Source organism: Phoca vitulina, unplaced genomic scaffold (genome assembly GCF_004348235.1).
Source record: "Phoca vitulina isolate PV1807 unplaced genomic scaffold, GSC_HSeal_1.0 scaffold2, whole genome shotgun sequence".
Taxonomy (NCBI): Eukaryota; Metazoa; Chordata; class Mammalia; order Carnivora; family Phocidae; genus Phoca; species Phoca vitulina.
The window spans coordinates 81,294,873-81,310,486 of NW_022589705.1; the positions used below are offsets into that span (position 1 = coordinate 81,294,873).

The window sequence follows — 15,614 nt, forward strand, 5'->3', positions numbered from 1 at the left end:
GGTTTGTTTACAAGTGGACTGCATTCATCCACAGAAAATTTACACTGTTTAATATTTGGGCAATTTACAAGAGTTCGAGAGCAGCCGTTTCCATCAGTGAACCTCCTCTTTATCATGGCCTAGACTGTTTTTGTAAGTGCTAGGAATCTGTATCCTAGCCACAACGAATGGTCAACAGCAGCCTGGCTTAGCCGACTAAAAACGTTGGGTTTAGCAACCCAGACAGTGTGCAAATCACTAAGCTACTCTGGTTCTCTTTTTCATTCAGTTTTCATTCAAAAAATATCTAAGAGCCTACTTGCTTACTTGTACCAGGCTCAATTCTAGACACTGGGGGTATATCTGGTAAGTAGGCAAAAACAAAAAACAACCAACCCAGTAATATCCACCCATCTCTCCTCCATCTGCTCACTGGAAAAATAAACAAACAAACAAGCCCAAAAAAACCCCCCAGAATGACAGTATCCTATTTTCCATATTTAAGGGCATACTTTGTTTTAAAGTCTTAGAAGTAAAGTTAGGTTTTATATTCTGTCCATCACCATTTTCAGTATGAGTATTACTCAAATATAAATGATAGAAAGTGCTGTCAAAACAAAAAATGACAATAAAAAGATAATGGTGCAGATGGCCAGACAAAAGGAGATGAGAGAAATCTTAACATTTATAACAGCACTGTTAGCATCGCTACCGTTCAATCTTCCCCTTTTCTTCTATTCCCAGTCCCTCCTAATCTTTCATTTTAAATCAGACAGCTATATGTCGAAGGCCTTGGGAAACATGAAGGGCCTTTTCCATCCCCAGGGCACATGGCACGAAGGGCTTTTCTTGATTGCAGTGGATAGGTGCCCGGCCCCTGCCTTTTTTCCCCCACCTCCTTTGGAGATCACTACTCAGTAGGTACAAGCAGGCCAGCCAGGTCAAAGGACACAGATATGTACAGCCTAAGGCCAGGGAACAGTTTTTCTTCGAGCACACATGGGATGATGCCCACAACCTCGGCCTTGTAAGCAGCATACTGTAGACAACTGAGCCCATTGGCCTGTGCTCCTTTCGAGAGGTTTAGATGCCAAAGACTCATTCTGATTCTATAGCTCAAGACCAGATCATGGACAGCAACAAGGGTTAAGGTAATTGGAGTCACCATCTACCTGCTGTGCATAAGAGAGGCTGCCCATGGCACTCTGCGCCCGGCCCTGCATGGCCATCGGGTACCGCTGCGGGGTCTGGGACCCATATGGCTGCCCTGGGTACCCATGTCCTTGCTGCGGTCCTGATGAAGGTCCCTGTTGTTGCGAGTATGGGTTAGTCCCGCCATATGGCTGAGGTCTCATCTTGCCCATCTGATCCATTGGACTGGATGGCTACAAAATAAAAAGCATTTCATTAACCTGAAGCTTTGATAGCCTCTGGCCAGTATGAACATAAACCCAAGCGTACAGGTCTGTATGCCACATAGGAAAACAGTTACTGTGAAAAAGTAGTGGTACAGACCCAGTAATCCTTGGGCAAGTCATTTAACCTTCCTCATAACCTTGATTTTACCATATGTGAAATGAAAATACCACTATGAAAGCTATGTACTACTTTGTAAGTGTGGTACTATTTGAGATCCAAGGGACAGGCCAGGTGTGGAATAATGAATATATGTACTCTCTGGTGCAGAAAATCAGAACAAAGGCCCTTCAGTTGGGAAAGGACGGTGCTGTCATGATCTTGTTCAACACCACCAAAACTAGTAATACTTCAATACCGTGGTTGGGGATTCAAATACATAAGCATCCAGATGCTTCCATTCTTTCAAAAGTGGAATCTTTTTTCTTGCGTATCTGTAGCTTGTTTACACTATGGCACAAGCACTTAAATTTATGCTTTCTTTTAAATGGGTAACATGGCTAAGTTATAGTTGTTGACTCTGAATTTAGAGCCTTGGGCATCTCAACTGCAAAGTTCATCTCCTAAGAGTTTGAATGTGTAAGGAGGATAGAACTTTTGTCTCCTTAAAGGACAAGATATAGAGGTACACCAGTAATGGAAACTCAAAGTATAATTCACAAGTATTTGGCTACAAACATAGCTTTCTTTCAGCTCTTTGTGGGACAACAGGTTCAATCAGCTCATTCACTTTGACATAACTCTATCCTATTGGAGCTATATATGACAGAGCCCAGCATGTTTTCCAGTCAGAGATGCCTACCTATATTGATTGGGGGGGGGGTCCTCTAAAAACCTTAAACAGATACACCCGAGTTGAAGAGTAGGCCTGGACTTGACACAAAACTTGAAAACTGAACCTTAAATTGGGAATGGGGAATAGATATTAACACTCTGGGCCTGAATATCATTAGCTCTCAAATTAATGAGTTCAGTGGTTCTTGAACTTTAGCATGCATCAAAATCACCTAGAGGGCTTTGTAAAACACAGACTGATAAGACCCACCCCCAGGGTGTCTGATTCTATAGGTTCAGGGTCGGGCCTAGGCTACGCACTTGTAATAGTTCCCCAGTGAGGTTGATGCTGCTGGTCCAGGGGCCACACTTTTAAGAACCACTGGTCTAGATTATACCTAGGGTCCCTTCCTGTTCTGCTTTTCTGTAATTAATATTCTATAATTTAAGGTGGATAAGATCTTAAAAAACAACAAAAGCCCTCAAAGACAAGGGGAGGGAGGCACATTCAGATAACTGGTTCTCTGTACATGTCTTTTTTGGGGGGCAGAGTACTACCTAAGTGTTTTATAATAGAGGGAAAGTTGAGCTGTCATGAGGAAAATAGATAAGACAAAAAGCCACAGAAACTATCCTTTTAAACACCAAAAGGAAAAAAAGCAGAGGCAAAATTCTTGGGCTGCAGCAAAGTCAGCTAAAGAGGTAACAGTGAGGATGGAAGCACCCTTTAAGTTTCTAAACTATAGTGAACCACAGTAAAACTGTATCCCAAATCACTACTACATGTCAATATTATTAAAGTGCTGTTTCCAGGGCGCCTGGGTGGCTCAGTTGGTTAAGCGACTGCCTTCGGCTCAGGTCATGATCCTGGAGTCCCTGGATCGAGTCCCGCATCGGGCTCCCTGCTCAGCAGGGAGCCTGCTTCTCCCTCTGACCCTCCCCCCTCTCATGTGCTCTCTCTCTCTCATTCTCTCTGTCTCAAATAAATAAATAAAATCTTAAAAAAAAAAAAAAAAAAAAAAAAAGTGCTGTTTCCAACAATCATACCTACAAATTTTGGCCCAAGTCCTGCCTCTGTATCAGAAGCTCCAATAAAATCTCAGTCATTAATTTTGGAGCTACATGAATTCTTTTGGGACTCTTTAGGAAATTCAAATTTAACAACTGGACTACTAAGTAATGAACAGCATGTGATCTTCCCCAGATACACCTGGCAATGAAGCCAAAACATCACCAGTCTCTCCCATGAAGAGCTCAGGGGCTTACACAGCCACATTACAACACCAGATCCTCAGCTCATCCCCAAGGGCAGCTGCTGTCCACATGGCCCCCAGGTGAAGAGACTACATTTGCTCAACAGAAAGACCAGCCCACTCTAGGTATCTCTGTCAATCCAGGTCTCCCCACAACACAAGAGGGGCAGTCATTACCGTGGTTACTGTGGAGCTTCCAGAGCAGTAGCTATCAACCAGGGCTACAGATCAGAATTTTCTGTGAGGCTGCACAAATGCCTGGGTGTCTCCCCATAGATTCCAATTTAGTGAGTCTGGAAGGGCTTGGGCTCCCTGACCCCCTCACCCCTTAAGATCCTTGAATGATTCTAACGTATACTACTAAGTGAGATCTAGAGACACACTGTCCAATAAAATTTTCTGTGACATGTGACTATTAGGTACTTGAAATATGGCTAGTGTGACTGAGGAACTGAATTATTATTTTTTTTAAGGTTTTTTATTTATTCATTTGAGAGTGAGAGAGAGAGCCAGCTGGAGCACAAGGGGGGGGGGCGGGGCGCAGTACAGAGGCAGAAGCAGACTCCAGCTGAGCAGGGAGCCCAACGCTGGGCTGGATCCCAGGGCCCCGGGATTAAGACCTGAGCCAAAGGCAGACACTTAACCGACTGAGCCACCCAGGCGCCCCGGACCTGAATTATTTTTATTTACTTTTAATTAAATTCAAATAACCACATGTAGCTAGTGACTATCATACTGGACTGCACAGTTCTAGAGCAGTGCTCACAGATCATTTTCATCTTTCCCTGTTCACCAATAGCTCCAAAATTCCTGTCTACATCCTGTACAGTATTGCATAGAAAGCACAAAGAATGTAGTAAATCTATAGATTTGGGTTCAAATCCTAACTCTATCACTGTCTGATCTTGAGCATAAGTCCATCTAAACAGTGAAAAGTTTTTCACCTAAAATACACATAACTTGGAGCGCCTGGGTGGCTCAGCTGGTTAGGCATCCGACTCTTGGTTTCAGCTCAGGTCATGATCTCAGGGTTGTGAGATCCAGCCCAGCATTGGGTTCTGCGCTCAGCGGGGAGTCTGGGATTCTCTCCCTCTCCTTCTGCCCCTCCGCCGCAATCTCTCTCTCTCTCTCAATAAATAAATATTTTAAAAAATAAAATGCACATAACACACTACACACAGTGCCATTTAAATGCCCAATAAAGGGACGCCTGGGTGGCTCAGTCGGTTAGGCGTCTGCCTTCGGCTCGGGTCGTGATCCCAGGGTCCTGGGATCGAGTCCCGCATCGGGCTCCCTGCTCCGCAGGGAGCCTGCTTCTCCCTCTGCCTCTGTCTCTCTCTCTCTCTGTCTCTCATGAATAAATAAATAAAATCTTTAAAAAAAATAAAAATAAAAATAAAAATAAATGCCCAATAAATAGTAGCTATTACCGATAATGATAAATAGCGCTTCTGCCTGGCTCTAGAGCCCTCCAGTGTGCTCCAGTTCTACACATTTGTCAGTGCTCAGCTCTATACAATGGTATCCTGCCCTGCCCTCCTGTCCACAATGGCTTCCACTAGCAGAAACCCAACCCTTCAACATGAAGGCACTTGCCATTCTTCAGCACACTGATCTCTCACATTTCTAAATCTCCTATAGTAAATTCAGTCAGAATTGTAAGATTGGCATTTAGTTGTCTAGTTAACTGAGTGCATCTCTCAAGATTATGTTCTAGGAAGCCAGAGATCGGGTGTTTTACCTTCAAAATCACCCCCTCCAGCCCCGCCACAGACCCCAAGTGCAGAGCTAGGGCTTAGTAATGTCAATGTGCTAGGCTGCCCTACTGTAAGAAGTAGGTAGGGGATACTATGGGGAGAAAGCCCAGATCAAACCATCTAGCCATAGGGTCAGGGGCATACCCTAAACCAGGTTATGACTTTGAGGGAAGAAAAAAAGTGTGGACTGAACTGAAAGAAAAAAAGAGGGCAGGGTAGAACAAACAGCCGAGGGAGAACAAGCACACTTTTGAGAAGAATCTTATGTGCCATGCTATTCCAGAGAGGTCTTCAAACTGCAAAGGCATCCCCAAACACAGCTTAGAAACAAAAGGCTAAAAGCAAGTTACCTTTTCCTCCGTCATATCCAGGGTCCTGTACTACCAGGGGAGGACAGTTACTTAGGGGGGCTAGTTAATAAAGGTTTCAAGGATTCCTTCATCAACTTCAGGAAATCTTTGCAGACCAAAAAATAAATGCAAGTCAAAGAAATTCTAATTCTAAAAATAAAATTAAGACATTTCCCCTTCCTGGACATCAGATTTCTGACCCCCTCCCTTCACCAAAGGTTTATAATCAACAGAGTATGCAGCTTTGCAAACTAAAACATATTCAAGTCAAATAATCTGACTACTCTGGTCTCATGTCAAAGTTAAACATCTGCTCATATTAGAAGGGGAGGTAAGCAGAGACCTAACTCACACTTCTGACATTTAAAACCATTGTGAAAGATTTGTGATTTGCAGTTATAGATGAAATGCCATCTTACAATCTCTCATAACAGAGAAGGGGACTTAAATCATCGCTAATCAGTTTTATTGGAAAATAGCAATTTCAAGCCAGAAAAATCCCTACTACATGCAAGACAGAAAAGCCAGTATCAGCAGTCTGCAGGCACCAAGGAAGAGGCAGGGAATGGGAAACACCAAACTCTGGCTGCAAAGAGCCAGAGATTCCACTCTGGGAATGATGGAGAGGAAATTCTTTCAATGGGAAACCACAGGAGTAGATTACTGTGATTATACTTCAAAAGCAAAGGCTCTGCCACAAAGACACATAAATGAGAGGAAAATGATGCCCCCTTGATCAGGGAAGTTGGGCCCCTTGCTATATACTCTCCTGAATTCATAAAAAAATTTTTAAAAGCGGGGGAGGAGCCATAAGGGAAAAAAAAATCCATCTCCATCCACCAATTATCTCTTTCCAGATCACTGGCCATGTTACAAACCGCCTGCCAAGTAAAATGCATCAAAAGATGCAGTTTAGGGGCATCAAAGGCAGGGATGCCTAGTGGGCTGGACCCTCTGAATATATTCAGAACAGCTTGTAGACTAACCATTTGCACAGAGTCCCCCTATTCCAAGCAGAAGGAATTACACGCCCCTCCAGACCAGTGGGCTAACGGAATCCCTGACAACTTCTTATTGCACCAAGGAAAGCCATAACAACTCTCAGGGTTGTTGAGATATAACAAACTGGACTTCAAATTCTCCAACTTCTGACCATGACTGATTGTGAAGAGAGCAGAGAACACCGCCCCCAATGCCCCCTCCTTCAAACTTCCAAGCAGAAAGATACTATTCACCAAAATGTATCACACCATGTTCCTGTGGCACCAAGAAAGATCAGCTTAATTTTCTTGAAAAAAAAAGTCCAACTGAGGAAAGCTCCAGGCTTCAGTCTCAATCCAAAGATACAGAAAGGAAGTGCCCAGGCAGCAAACCTAAGGAGCCAGATTTGGTACCCAAAGACTGGCAAGAACAGGAGTAGAGAGGGATGGGCCAGGGCTGAGGAAAAGTTGTCCATCAGAAAGCAGAAGCCTTGACTACCACTTTTCTGTCATCCTAAATGCCAACTAGTTGGGGCCAGAATAAACTTAGTGCCATAACCTGGAATTTGGACATCTAAATATTATTTCTTACTCATTGTGCTTTCAATTCATTCCTGGCCAGATTTGTTGTATGACTTTTAATAATAACAATAAAAAAAAGCATCCCTGGCTCTTTAACTGAAAGAACCCCCTAATTGATTCCCACAGTAATTAACCTGCATTTTACCTCAGAGAGCGGTAGTTAAGGAAGTCGGCACTGCTATTTATAACTCATCTCAAATTGAGGGCAGACTGCCTAAAATCTAACACATCCCAGCTGTACTCCTGTTTGAACTGGGGCCAAGGGAATTTTTTAAAGCAATCTTGGCACCGAATGAATGACACCAACAGTATGAGAGCGCGAGCGGTTGTGTTGTGGTGACGTAGCACTGGAGGTGGAATGGGAGGGGGCCAGTGTACTGTGATCCCTCTCGTGCACGCCTGCTGCTTGCTGAGTCCCAGTACAGTAAGCTGGGAACCGCCCACTGAGAGCCAAACACAGGAAAAGGCTTTTCCTGTGGAACGCCTTGAAGTGAGAAACACATGGCTAATCTGCATAAACGCGAAGCCACACCGCCCCTGCCAGGAAGGTTAGTGCTCGTAATCTCTGGCCATGAAGCTGGCTGCCTGGGAGGACTTGGACTGGCGCCTGATAACCCAGAAAGAGCCGAGAGAACAGATGGGTAAGGACCCCGGCAGAAAACAGCCCCGGGTCACGTGACTCGCCACATGGCCCCGCCAGCACAAACTATTGTCTGGCTGCGGAGCTCCCATACAAAGGCACCCGGCCTCAGCTTCCTGTGATTACAGGGACAGGCGGCAGCTGTTGATCCAGTTCCCGTTTGGGACCCTCCCCTGTGGAGGGGCAGTCCAGGCAGGGACAAATATAAAAGGTAAGGCCTCTCCCAATCAACGCTTTCAGCTTCCCCCAAGCTCCACGTGGCTCCACTGGGATCCTAGGATGGACAGAGTAGACTCCCCTAAAAGGAATCACCCTTTATACCCTGGTACACATTAGCTAGTCAGAATAAATCATTCTCATTGTGCCCTCTTCCCTAGCCACACAGACATCTGTATCCAAAGCCTCCTCATCCTTTTCTTACTCTTCCAGTATTTCATGCTTTTGAAAACTGGTCAAGGACCCCTACCTGAACTGAGGAGAAACTGCCCAGAAAGCTGCTGGTTTAGTTCCATCCCCAGACTCTGCCTCTTAAAATAAAGAGACTTCCTTCATTTTGTTTTGCATTTTAAACAGTCAGGTTTCCCTGTCTGTGACCTAGGACGACAATAAGACATTCCTTAACCTCCTATTTTGCCTCACGAGACATTATTTAAGATTTTCTGAAGCTAAGTTGATGACAGGAAAAGAAAAATACCTCTTCAGACATACCAACACCTGACCTAGGAAATCAAACCCACTCAGCCTAAGATTCTTAGCCTTCTTAACCTGAGAATCACACCCCACATTTTCTACTTTACAAGAGATGGAAAACAATTCATTCTAGTTCTAGTTCATTCAAGTTCTAAATAAACTGGTCATCTGCCTATGGTGAGAGAGAAATTAACAACTACCACTCCTGGAGATTAAAAAAAAATCTTTCAAAATTGAATATAAATTTTAAAATCCAAATTCAGGGGCGCCTGGGTGGCTCAGTCAGTTAAGTGTCTGCCTTCAGCTTGGGTCATGATCCTGAGGTCCTGGGATCGAATCCCCCATTGGGCTCCCTGCTCATCGGGGAGTCTATTTCTCCTCTCTGTCCACTTGTGCTCTCAAAGAAATAAATAAATAAATACATAAAATCTTAAAAAAGAATCCAAACTCAATGAAAAGTTCTATCAACCCTATTCTGTCCACAGAAATAATTCTAGATTAGGGCATGTTCCTCTTTGCAGACAAAGAACTCATTTCAAAGCCACCACCTGAAGCACCAGCCTGACCAAACCCTTAGGAGGGGCTGCAACCAGACATCAGACTTGATCTTCCAACCCATACTCTGTCTCTAAAACTGACAGAGAACAAGGGGCTTCTCTCCCTGGCTCAGAGATATTTAGGCTACTGTGCTCCATCCTTCCAGATCAGATGATCAGAGAAAACCTACTAAGGGTAGAAAAAAAGAGACCAATGGGGTAACAGTCATTAAATCATCTAGCAAAACTCAAACAGATTATGAGAGCCAACTGTAATAACCACCTCACAGCTGTCCACCCAAAAGAGGCATGCCAGAAAAACCACAACCAGGTGGCTGGTATTTTATTTCTTCTTTGGTTCCAGAAAGAGCCCTTCAAATAGTGCAGCAACAGCACCAAACTAATGAACTCAACAAATGATAAAGTCCTCTCATCCAGAGCACTTTCATAGAGAAAATGCTCTTCTGGAAATGATGAAGATCACTTTTTTGGAAGACCAAATTTAGCTAACCAATCTCTCCCATTTCCAATGACTTACAAAAGCCTCTGAGGAAACCACACAACTTCTTGAGAAAGAATTCCTCTTTAGGTACTGCTTCAATCCCAGGTTTTAAAAACAGTAAGGCCCCAAGAAGATGATTAAACAGGAACTGAAATGCCATTTGATAAAATTAAACATCCCCTTCTTTACAACTTTTTAATCTCAAGAGTAAGGCAGCAGCACAACATGGTGAAAAGTACTAGACTGAGAGGACACCTGGGTCCCCATCCCAGTTCTCTGACCAATTCCCTGGGGTGGGCTGGGGGGGCGGGGAAGGGTGGCAGCGAAGCACTAGCCAGGTTGTACCTTAACCTCCTCAGCAACACAATGGAATCCTGCCCTCCAGATTTTGAATCAGCAACTCTGGGACAGGGCCAGGAATCTCCTTAGGCAATTCTCATGTCCAGTCTGGGAGCATTTGGGCCATGTGCCCTCTTTCCAAAACTCCTCCCATCTCCAGTACCAAGTGACTCTAGAATTCAGATGCACGTTCAGTTTCCTTAGCCAAACAATGGTCTGAAGAGGGCAGTGCCTGGACAACAGAGAAACCACCAGGAATGCACCTCAGATTCCCAGATTCCTAAATAAGCAGCATTCTCAGTTTAAGCCAAGCTTTCCCAAATTCCTATACCGAGTCCCTGCGTTGTCTTGTTCACCTAAACACGTATCACTAACATATTATATACTTTACTTATCCTGCTCATGATCTGTATCCTAGGCTAGAATATAAGCTCCAGGACGGTGAAGATGTGTGTGTAAAGCAAACTTTCCTCCTTTAAAAGTAGGAAAGGAAAGGGGACTGTGGAAGAGAAAGTGAAATTCTAGAGGCCTTGCAATTCCTAACCTCGTTCATGCAGAGGAAATGCTTTGGCCCTGGGTGGCCAGTCCTACACAATGGTTAAGAGCTCTGCCCTTGCAAGGCCTTCAACTTCTCTTGTCCCTCGGTTTCTGCATCAACAGAATAGAGACAATAGTAGTAGCGCCCTCCGGGCTGAATGAATGAGTTAATACATTAAAACAAAACCCTCTTCTTCAAACCAGCTGGACATGCTCTGGCCTCACCCATCTCTCCACCAGGAATACACTTTCTTCAGGTATTAGTATAGCTCTCTTCCACATCAAATAACACTTTCACTTGGCCTTCCCTGGTAAACCCATCCAAAATTTCAATCCCGCACACCTCTTAGACCTGGTTCATGATTAACCTTTCTCCCGAGCATGTATCACTAGAATACTCTATGGTTTACTATTTATCTTGTTTAATGTCTATATCCTAGACTAAAATATATAAGCTAGTGGGTATGTGTCTAGAGGTACTAGAGGTGGATGTGTGTTTAACTGACTGCTATATCCTCTAGCGCCCAAAATGTTAGCTATTATCATCCTACACAAGTCCCAAATTTCTAGAAGCAAAGCAGAACACTTAAGGTCTGGTCCCATATACTCAAGACCAGAAACCCAAAGTGGTCAATTAGAGGTTAGCTAACAAATTGAAGTTATGCTTTTTAAAAAAGAGAAAAAAGCACAGGCTTTGATACTATACTGAGCAAGTCACTTCCCTTGGCACCAGAACCATCTGTAAAATGGGGATTAAAAACTGTCTAACAAAGATAAAAGATAGTTGAAATGATTAAATATGTGAAATGCTTGTTAACGTACCAGTTCATAAACTACACATACAACAGACATTACTTCCCTTTACCCTCAATGAGAGAAAAAGCAAAATGGGTTGAAAGCAGTTTCAAAATACCTGCTTAAAAATCAAGAACACACAAGTCGGACATCAAAAGGGTTGATCAGTCCAGTTTTCAAGCTCTACCTACTTTCAGTCCGTTCTCCCAAAGGAATCCCAAGGCATCTCCTCCCAAGAATCCTGACAGTAAAGCCCAATAGTTTTCAACCAGAACAATACTAAACCCCTGAGAAGTGTTTGGAAATAAATGTATGAAAGTGCCTTTTTTTTTTTTTTTTGGTTATCACATCAACTCTGTGGTGCTACTGGCATTTATTACCTGGGGAGCAGGATGCCAAATGTCCTGCAATGCATCTCCACACAAAGAAGAGCCTCGGTGAGAAACAATGGACTCTAGCCCATTACAAGTCCAATCTTAGATGGAGAATTTCCTGTAACACTTGACCCTGGAGCAGTGAAGGGAAAGGGAATCAGAACTGACCAGTACCCATCCCAAGAGCCCAACATTATAAAGCCCCCCAGTAGCCAAGGTAATCACAAATAAAAATTTACTTTAAAAAATAGTTGGAAGATAATTTACTGAAGGTGGTACTTCTCCTCCAGCACATTTATTAAAATTTAATTATGGTTATTTGTAATTATTTACTTACATCTTTCCCCACTAGAAAGTACTCCATGGAAGCAGAAATTATGAATCCTATGTTCCCAACACAGTGACTGATACATTGTAGAAGTTCAGTAAGTATTTGTTGCATTACTGTAAGCAACCTGCAAATGGAAGGTAGGTACTCACAGGTTTTCCAAAAAAAGTTCTGCCATAAGACTTCTTATATTGGCAAGTAAGTCAGTAACAGGATTGGGCAATTAAGTGAGCTAAAAAGTTATTATCCCAAAAATTCCTGAGAAATGGGGAATATGATCAAAGTCTAGGAAATCTTGATGGTATACAAGAAAGATAGGTTGGGATACTGCATCCCAGTAGTGCTCAATAATTAAAAACAATGTACAGACCTTGCTACCCACATGAGGTGGTATGGGTTGACACCAGGAAAAGGTACTTCCTCCCACAAACCATTCTTTGGTGTTTCTATTAGGGAAAGGACCTTAGTGTGGATGGACCACAAGCCCAACTGAGTGGCACAGTTTTTTAGACATTTTCTGCCCTGCTTACTTGTCCCTTAACATTAAGTGATACGGTACACTTAAGGAATACACAGAGAGCCAAGGGTCATGTAACCTTATAAACAGAGCTTCACCCAGGAGGGTACATAGCAACTTTTTAATAAAGACAACACTTCTAAATCACACCTACTTCTTCTGACCTAGTTTCTAAAATACTCCTCCTTCTTCCATATTAAATTGCTTCGCAGATAACTGCTCAAAAACAAACAAAAAAGGCAAAGGCAAAAACTGCTCCTAGTCGCAAAACTTTAAGGCCTCATTTGCTTTCTCTTTAAAAAGCTCTCGTTTCCCCCACTCCTTTTATCTATAATTCCAAACTTGGACTGGTCTTGCATGGGTTATATAAAAAGATCCTAAATTTCTCTAAGTGCACAGTTCTACATCCTGCCAAAATTTCTCCTTCTGTACTAAAAAAGGTATCTGTGACACATCACTGAGCTGTAGGAACTTGATTTACATGCAGTCGGAGATTCCGTTTGTCATCAATCCAATCAAGTCCTGTAAAGACGCTGAGAAGCAGCAATGCCACTGTTGTTTATTCAATTCCTAGGGCTGCCTTGGACCACTTTCCAAAAATGCCAGTCTTTCACCTGGTCCCCCTAACTCCACTCTGAACTATAACAGGCACAATCAAATAAGTTAAAGAATGGCCCAGGGCACAGTCAACCTTATTAAGATTATAGGTGCCTCCAAATCCTCAGGCTTTTTAAGGTCAGCAATTCGCTGAATGAAGAGCCATACGGTCCTATAAATTCTCCAGTTCTTTTTAAAGCTCCAAAAGTACATTAGTACCAACCTCCTCTACACCACTGTTTACACAAATGTGTACAGGAGACCCTGACTGGCTTCATCATTTATACCAGAAATATACCTGGACCAGACCAAAGTTACTAGCTATCTTTTCTGAAGTTTGTCTCTCCTCTTTATTTCCTATCTGTGGCCAGTATAATCAAATTGAGATGGATACCTGGCATGCTAAATTATGCAAATCGAGCTGAAATTTATCTTTTCCTCACCCCCCACCCCCGAGTCTGTTTTAGTTTTAGCTCATACACTCGTTGGAGATTGTCTTACTCAAGGCACACGGAATTTCTTTTTGGTGAAATGCGTCTGGGTGGATGAACCCAGCTATCTCAATGTCATTTTATTTTAACCCAAAATACCATAATGAGACCATATATTGGTCACTTGAGGTTTTATGTAGGGGTTTTAAAGAAGCCGATTCAAAGCTGCATTGAGAGAGCAGAGGATTCAAATCACAGACTAGAAAGAAAAACAAAAATGTTACAATCTGTCCTGTACCAACACAACCCCAAAAACAGATTAAGGAGGGCTAAGAAACAGTCTCCAGGCCAAAGGCAATAAAGTGGGAAAGAGAGTAGAAGAGATACAGATCATTTAGGAAAACTTCTGTTTATTAGTTAATTAGACAAAGGCACTTCCTGCCTCTACTTAGGGCAGGTACCTCCAACAGAGGCACACAGATACCAGTTGATCTGCAAGTGGTGTTAAGTTGCATCTCCAGTACTTTAAAGACATTTTACCAGCTCTAGTATGGTGAAGTTACTAGGCCTCCATGTGCTCTGCATTCTACCAACAGAGTTAGACATCAAAAGAGAGAATGAAAAAGGGAAAAACAAGAAACAGAGAAAATCAAGCTAGAAAGCAGAGGGATGCTAAAGTGAGATTAAAACACACAAGCACACACAAAGAACGTATGACTCCCTACTAGAATTATTTGTCTGTATCTACAAATGTCAAATCACAGATCAAACTGTCAGCACACGGCCTCCTAGAAGCCTTGGCCTTCATCAGAGCCGGGTCACAGTCATCACAGCTTCACTCCTCAGGCAGGAGGGAAAAGAGGCCTGGTACAAGGAAACTTGTTTTTAATGGGAACGATACAGAAACCATATCAGGTTTTCAGAAAGCGCAGGTGTACTAAAACACTGGTTCTCTGCTAGGTCTTTGCATTGTTACTGTTTATTACCAGACATTTCTCAAACTTCCATTTCTGTGCCAAGCACAATCATTATTTATTAACTTATACAACTGGGGACAGGTCTTGGCTCAAATGTCCACTCCTCAGAGAGACCTCATCCACTTCAAAGAGGGGCAGCTTGTCAGGAACTGACTTAGAGAAGCTAGGACTTCACAACAAGGGACACAAGGAAAGGAATCAGAGCAAAACTCTGGCTAGCCACTAGGGGCTAAGGGGTGAGAGTGGGAGGGAAGTCATTAAGGATGACCTACTAAGAGACCACCAGATCACCAAAGGCCCTGTTCACAGATCAGTTGGTCATCACGAGCAGAAGGGAAATCATGGCGTTTAACTGAAGCTCCCAAACTGGCCTAAGTAGCGTTTTCAAGAATCACTTTCTTAGGCAATTTACTTGGCTGGTCATACCTGCTGACCACACAGTCACAATCCTAAAATGAACTTTTCCACCTTCACCGAACAACCAGTACCACGGATTCAGATTATCTTCATGCTGCATGTCACCAAAGAGCTAAGAGAAAGAGAAATGGAAGGCAGGGAGTCCCCAAGCCCTATAAAAAAAGAGACCTGTTTGGTGACTGGAGTTTACAATTATTGCATAGTAGAAGATCCCATCTCAAAAGTATTTCTTTTCTTCTCCCCAAGCATTTTTAACCTTTTCTCTATCCAGTAACTCTCTCACATCATGGGAAGAGCAGATACATCTGAAATATTAGCCTATGGTGTAATCTGGAAGAAGTCCCTCAGGTAATTCAGATATACTCTGTAAATGCATAAATCTGGTAGTTCTAATTTGGGTGTGCCTCACAATGGCCTGGAGGGCTTGTTAAAACACCCTGCTAGAATTCTGGATTCAGTAGGTCTGGATGAGTATTTGCATTTCTTTCTTTCTTTCTTTTAAGTAGCTCCACACCCAGCATGGAGCCCAACGTGGGGCTTGAACTCATGACCCCGAGATCAAGACCTGAGCTGAAATCAAGAGCTGCAACCGACTGAGCCACCCAGGCGCCCCTTTACGTTTCTAAACAGGGCCCAGGGAATGCTGATCCCTAACGGTTAGGGATCCCACGGAGAACCACTGCACTAATCTATCTCTCAAACTAGAACAACAGGTGCTTAATAAAATTTGTTGGTTTTTTTTAAGCATTAATATATCTTACATGTAGCTAAGAACTATGGGATAGCTTTTAATTCAGTGAAGACCAACTGTCCTTAACCACACCACTCAGTACTATCCCCCTC

General features: G+C 43.1%; 1 protein-coding gene across 2 annotated transcripts in view; it reads right to left on the minus strand.

Annotated features, from left to right (window-relative positions):
• The window catches only part of ARID1A (AT-rich interaction domain 1A), a 68,460-nt gene that overhangs the window by 41,679 nt on the left and 11,167 nt on the right, over positions 1-15,614 (minus strand). For both annotated transcript variants that reach the window (XM_032390580.1, XM_032390570.1), the window contains exon 2: positions 1,152-1,364. In XM_032390580.1, the coding sequence (XP_032246471.1) occupies positions 1,152-1,364 (213 nt within the window). The remainder of the gene's footprint in view (positions 1-1,151; positions 1,365-15,614) is intronic.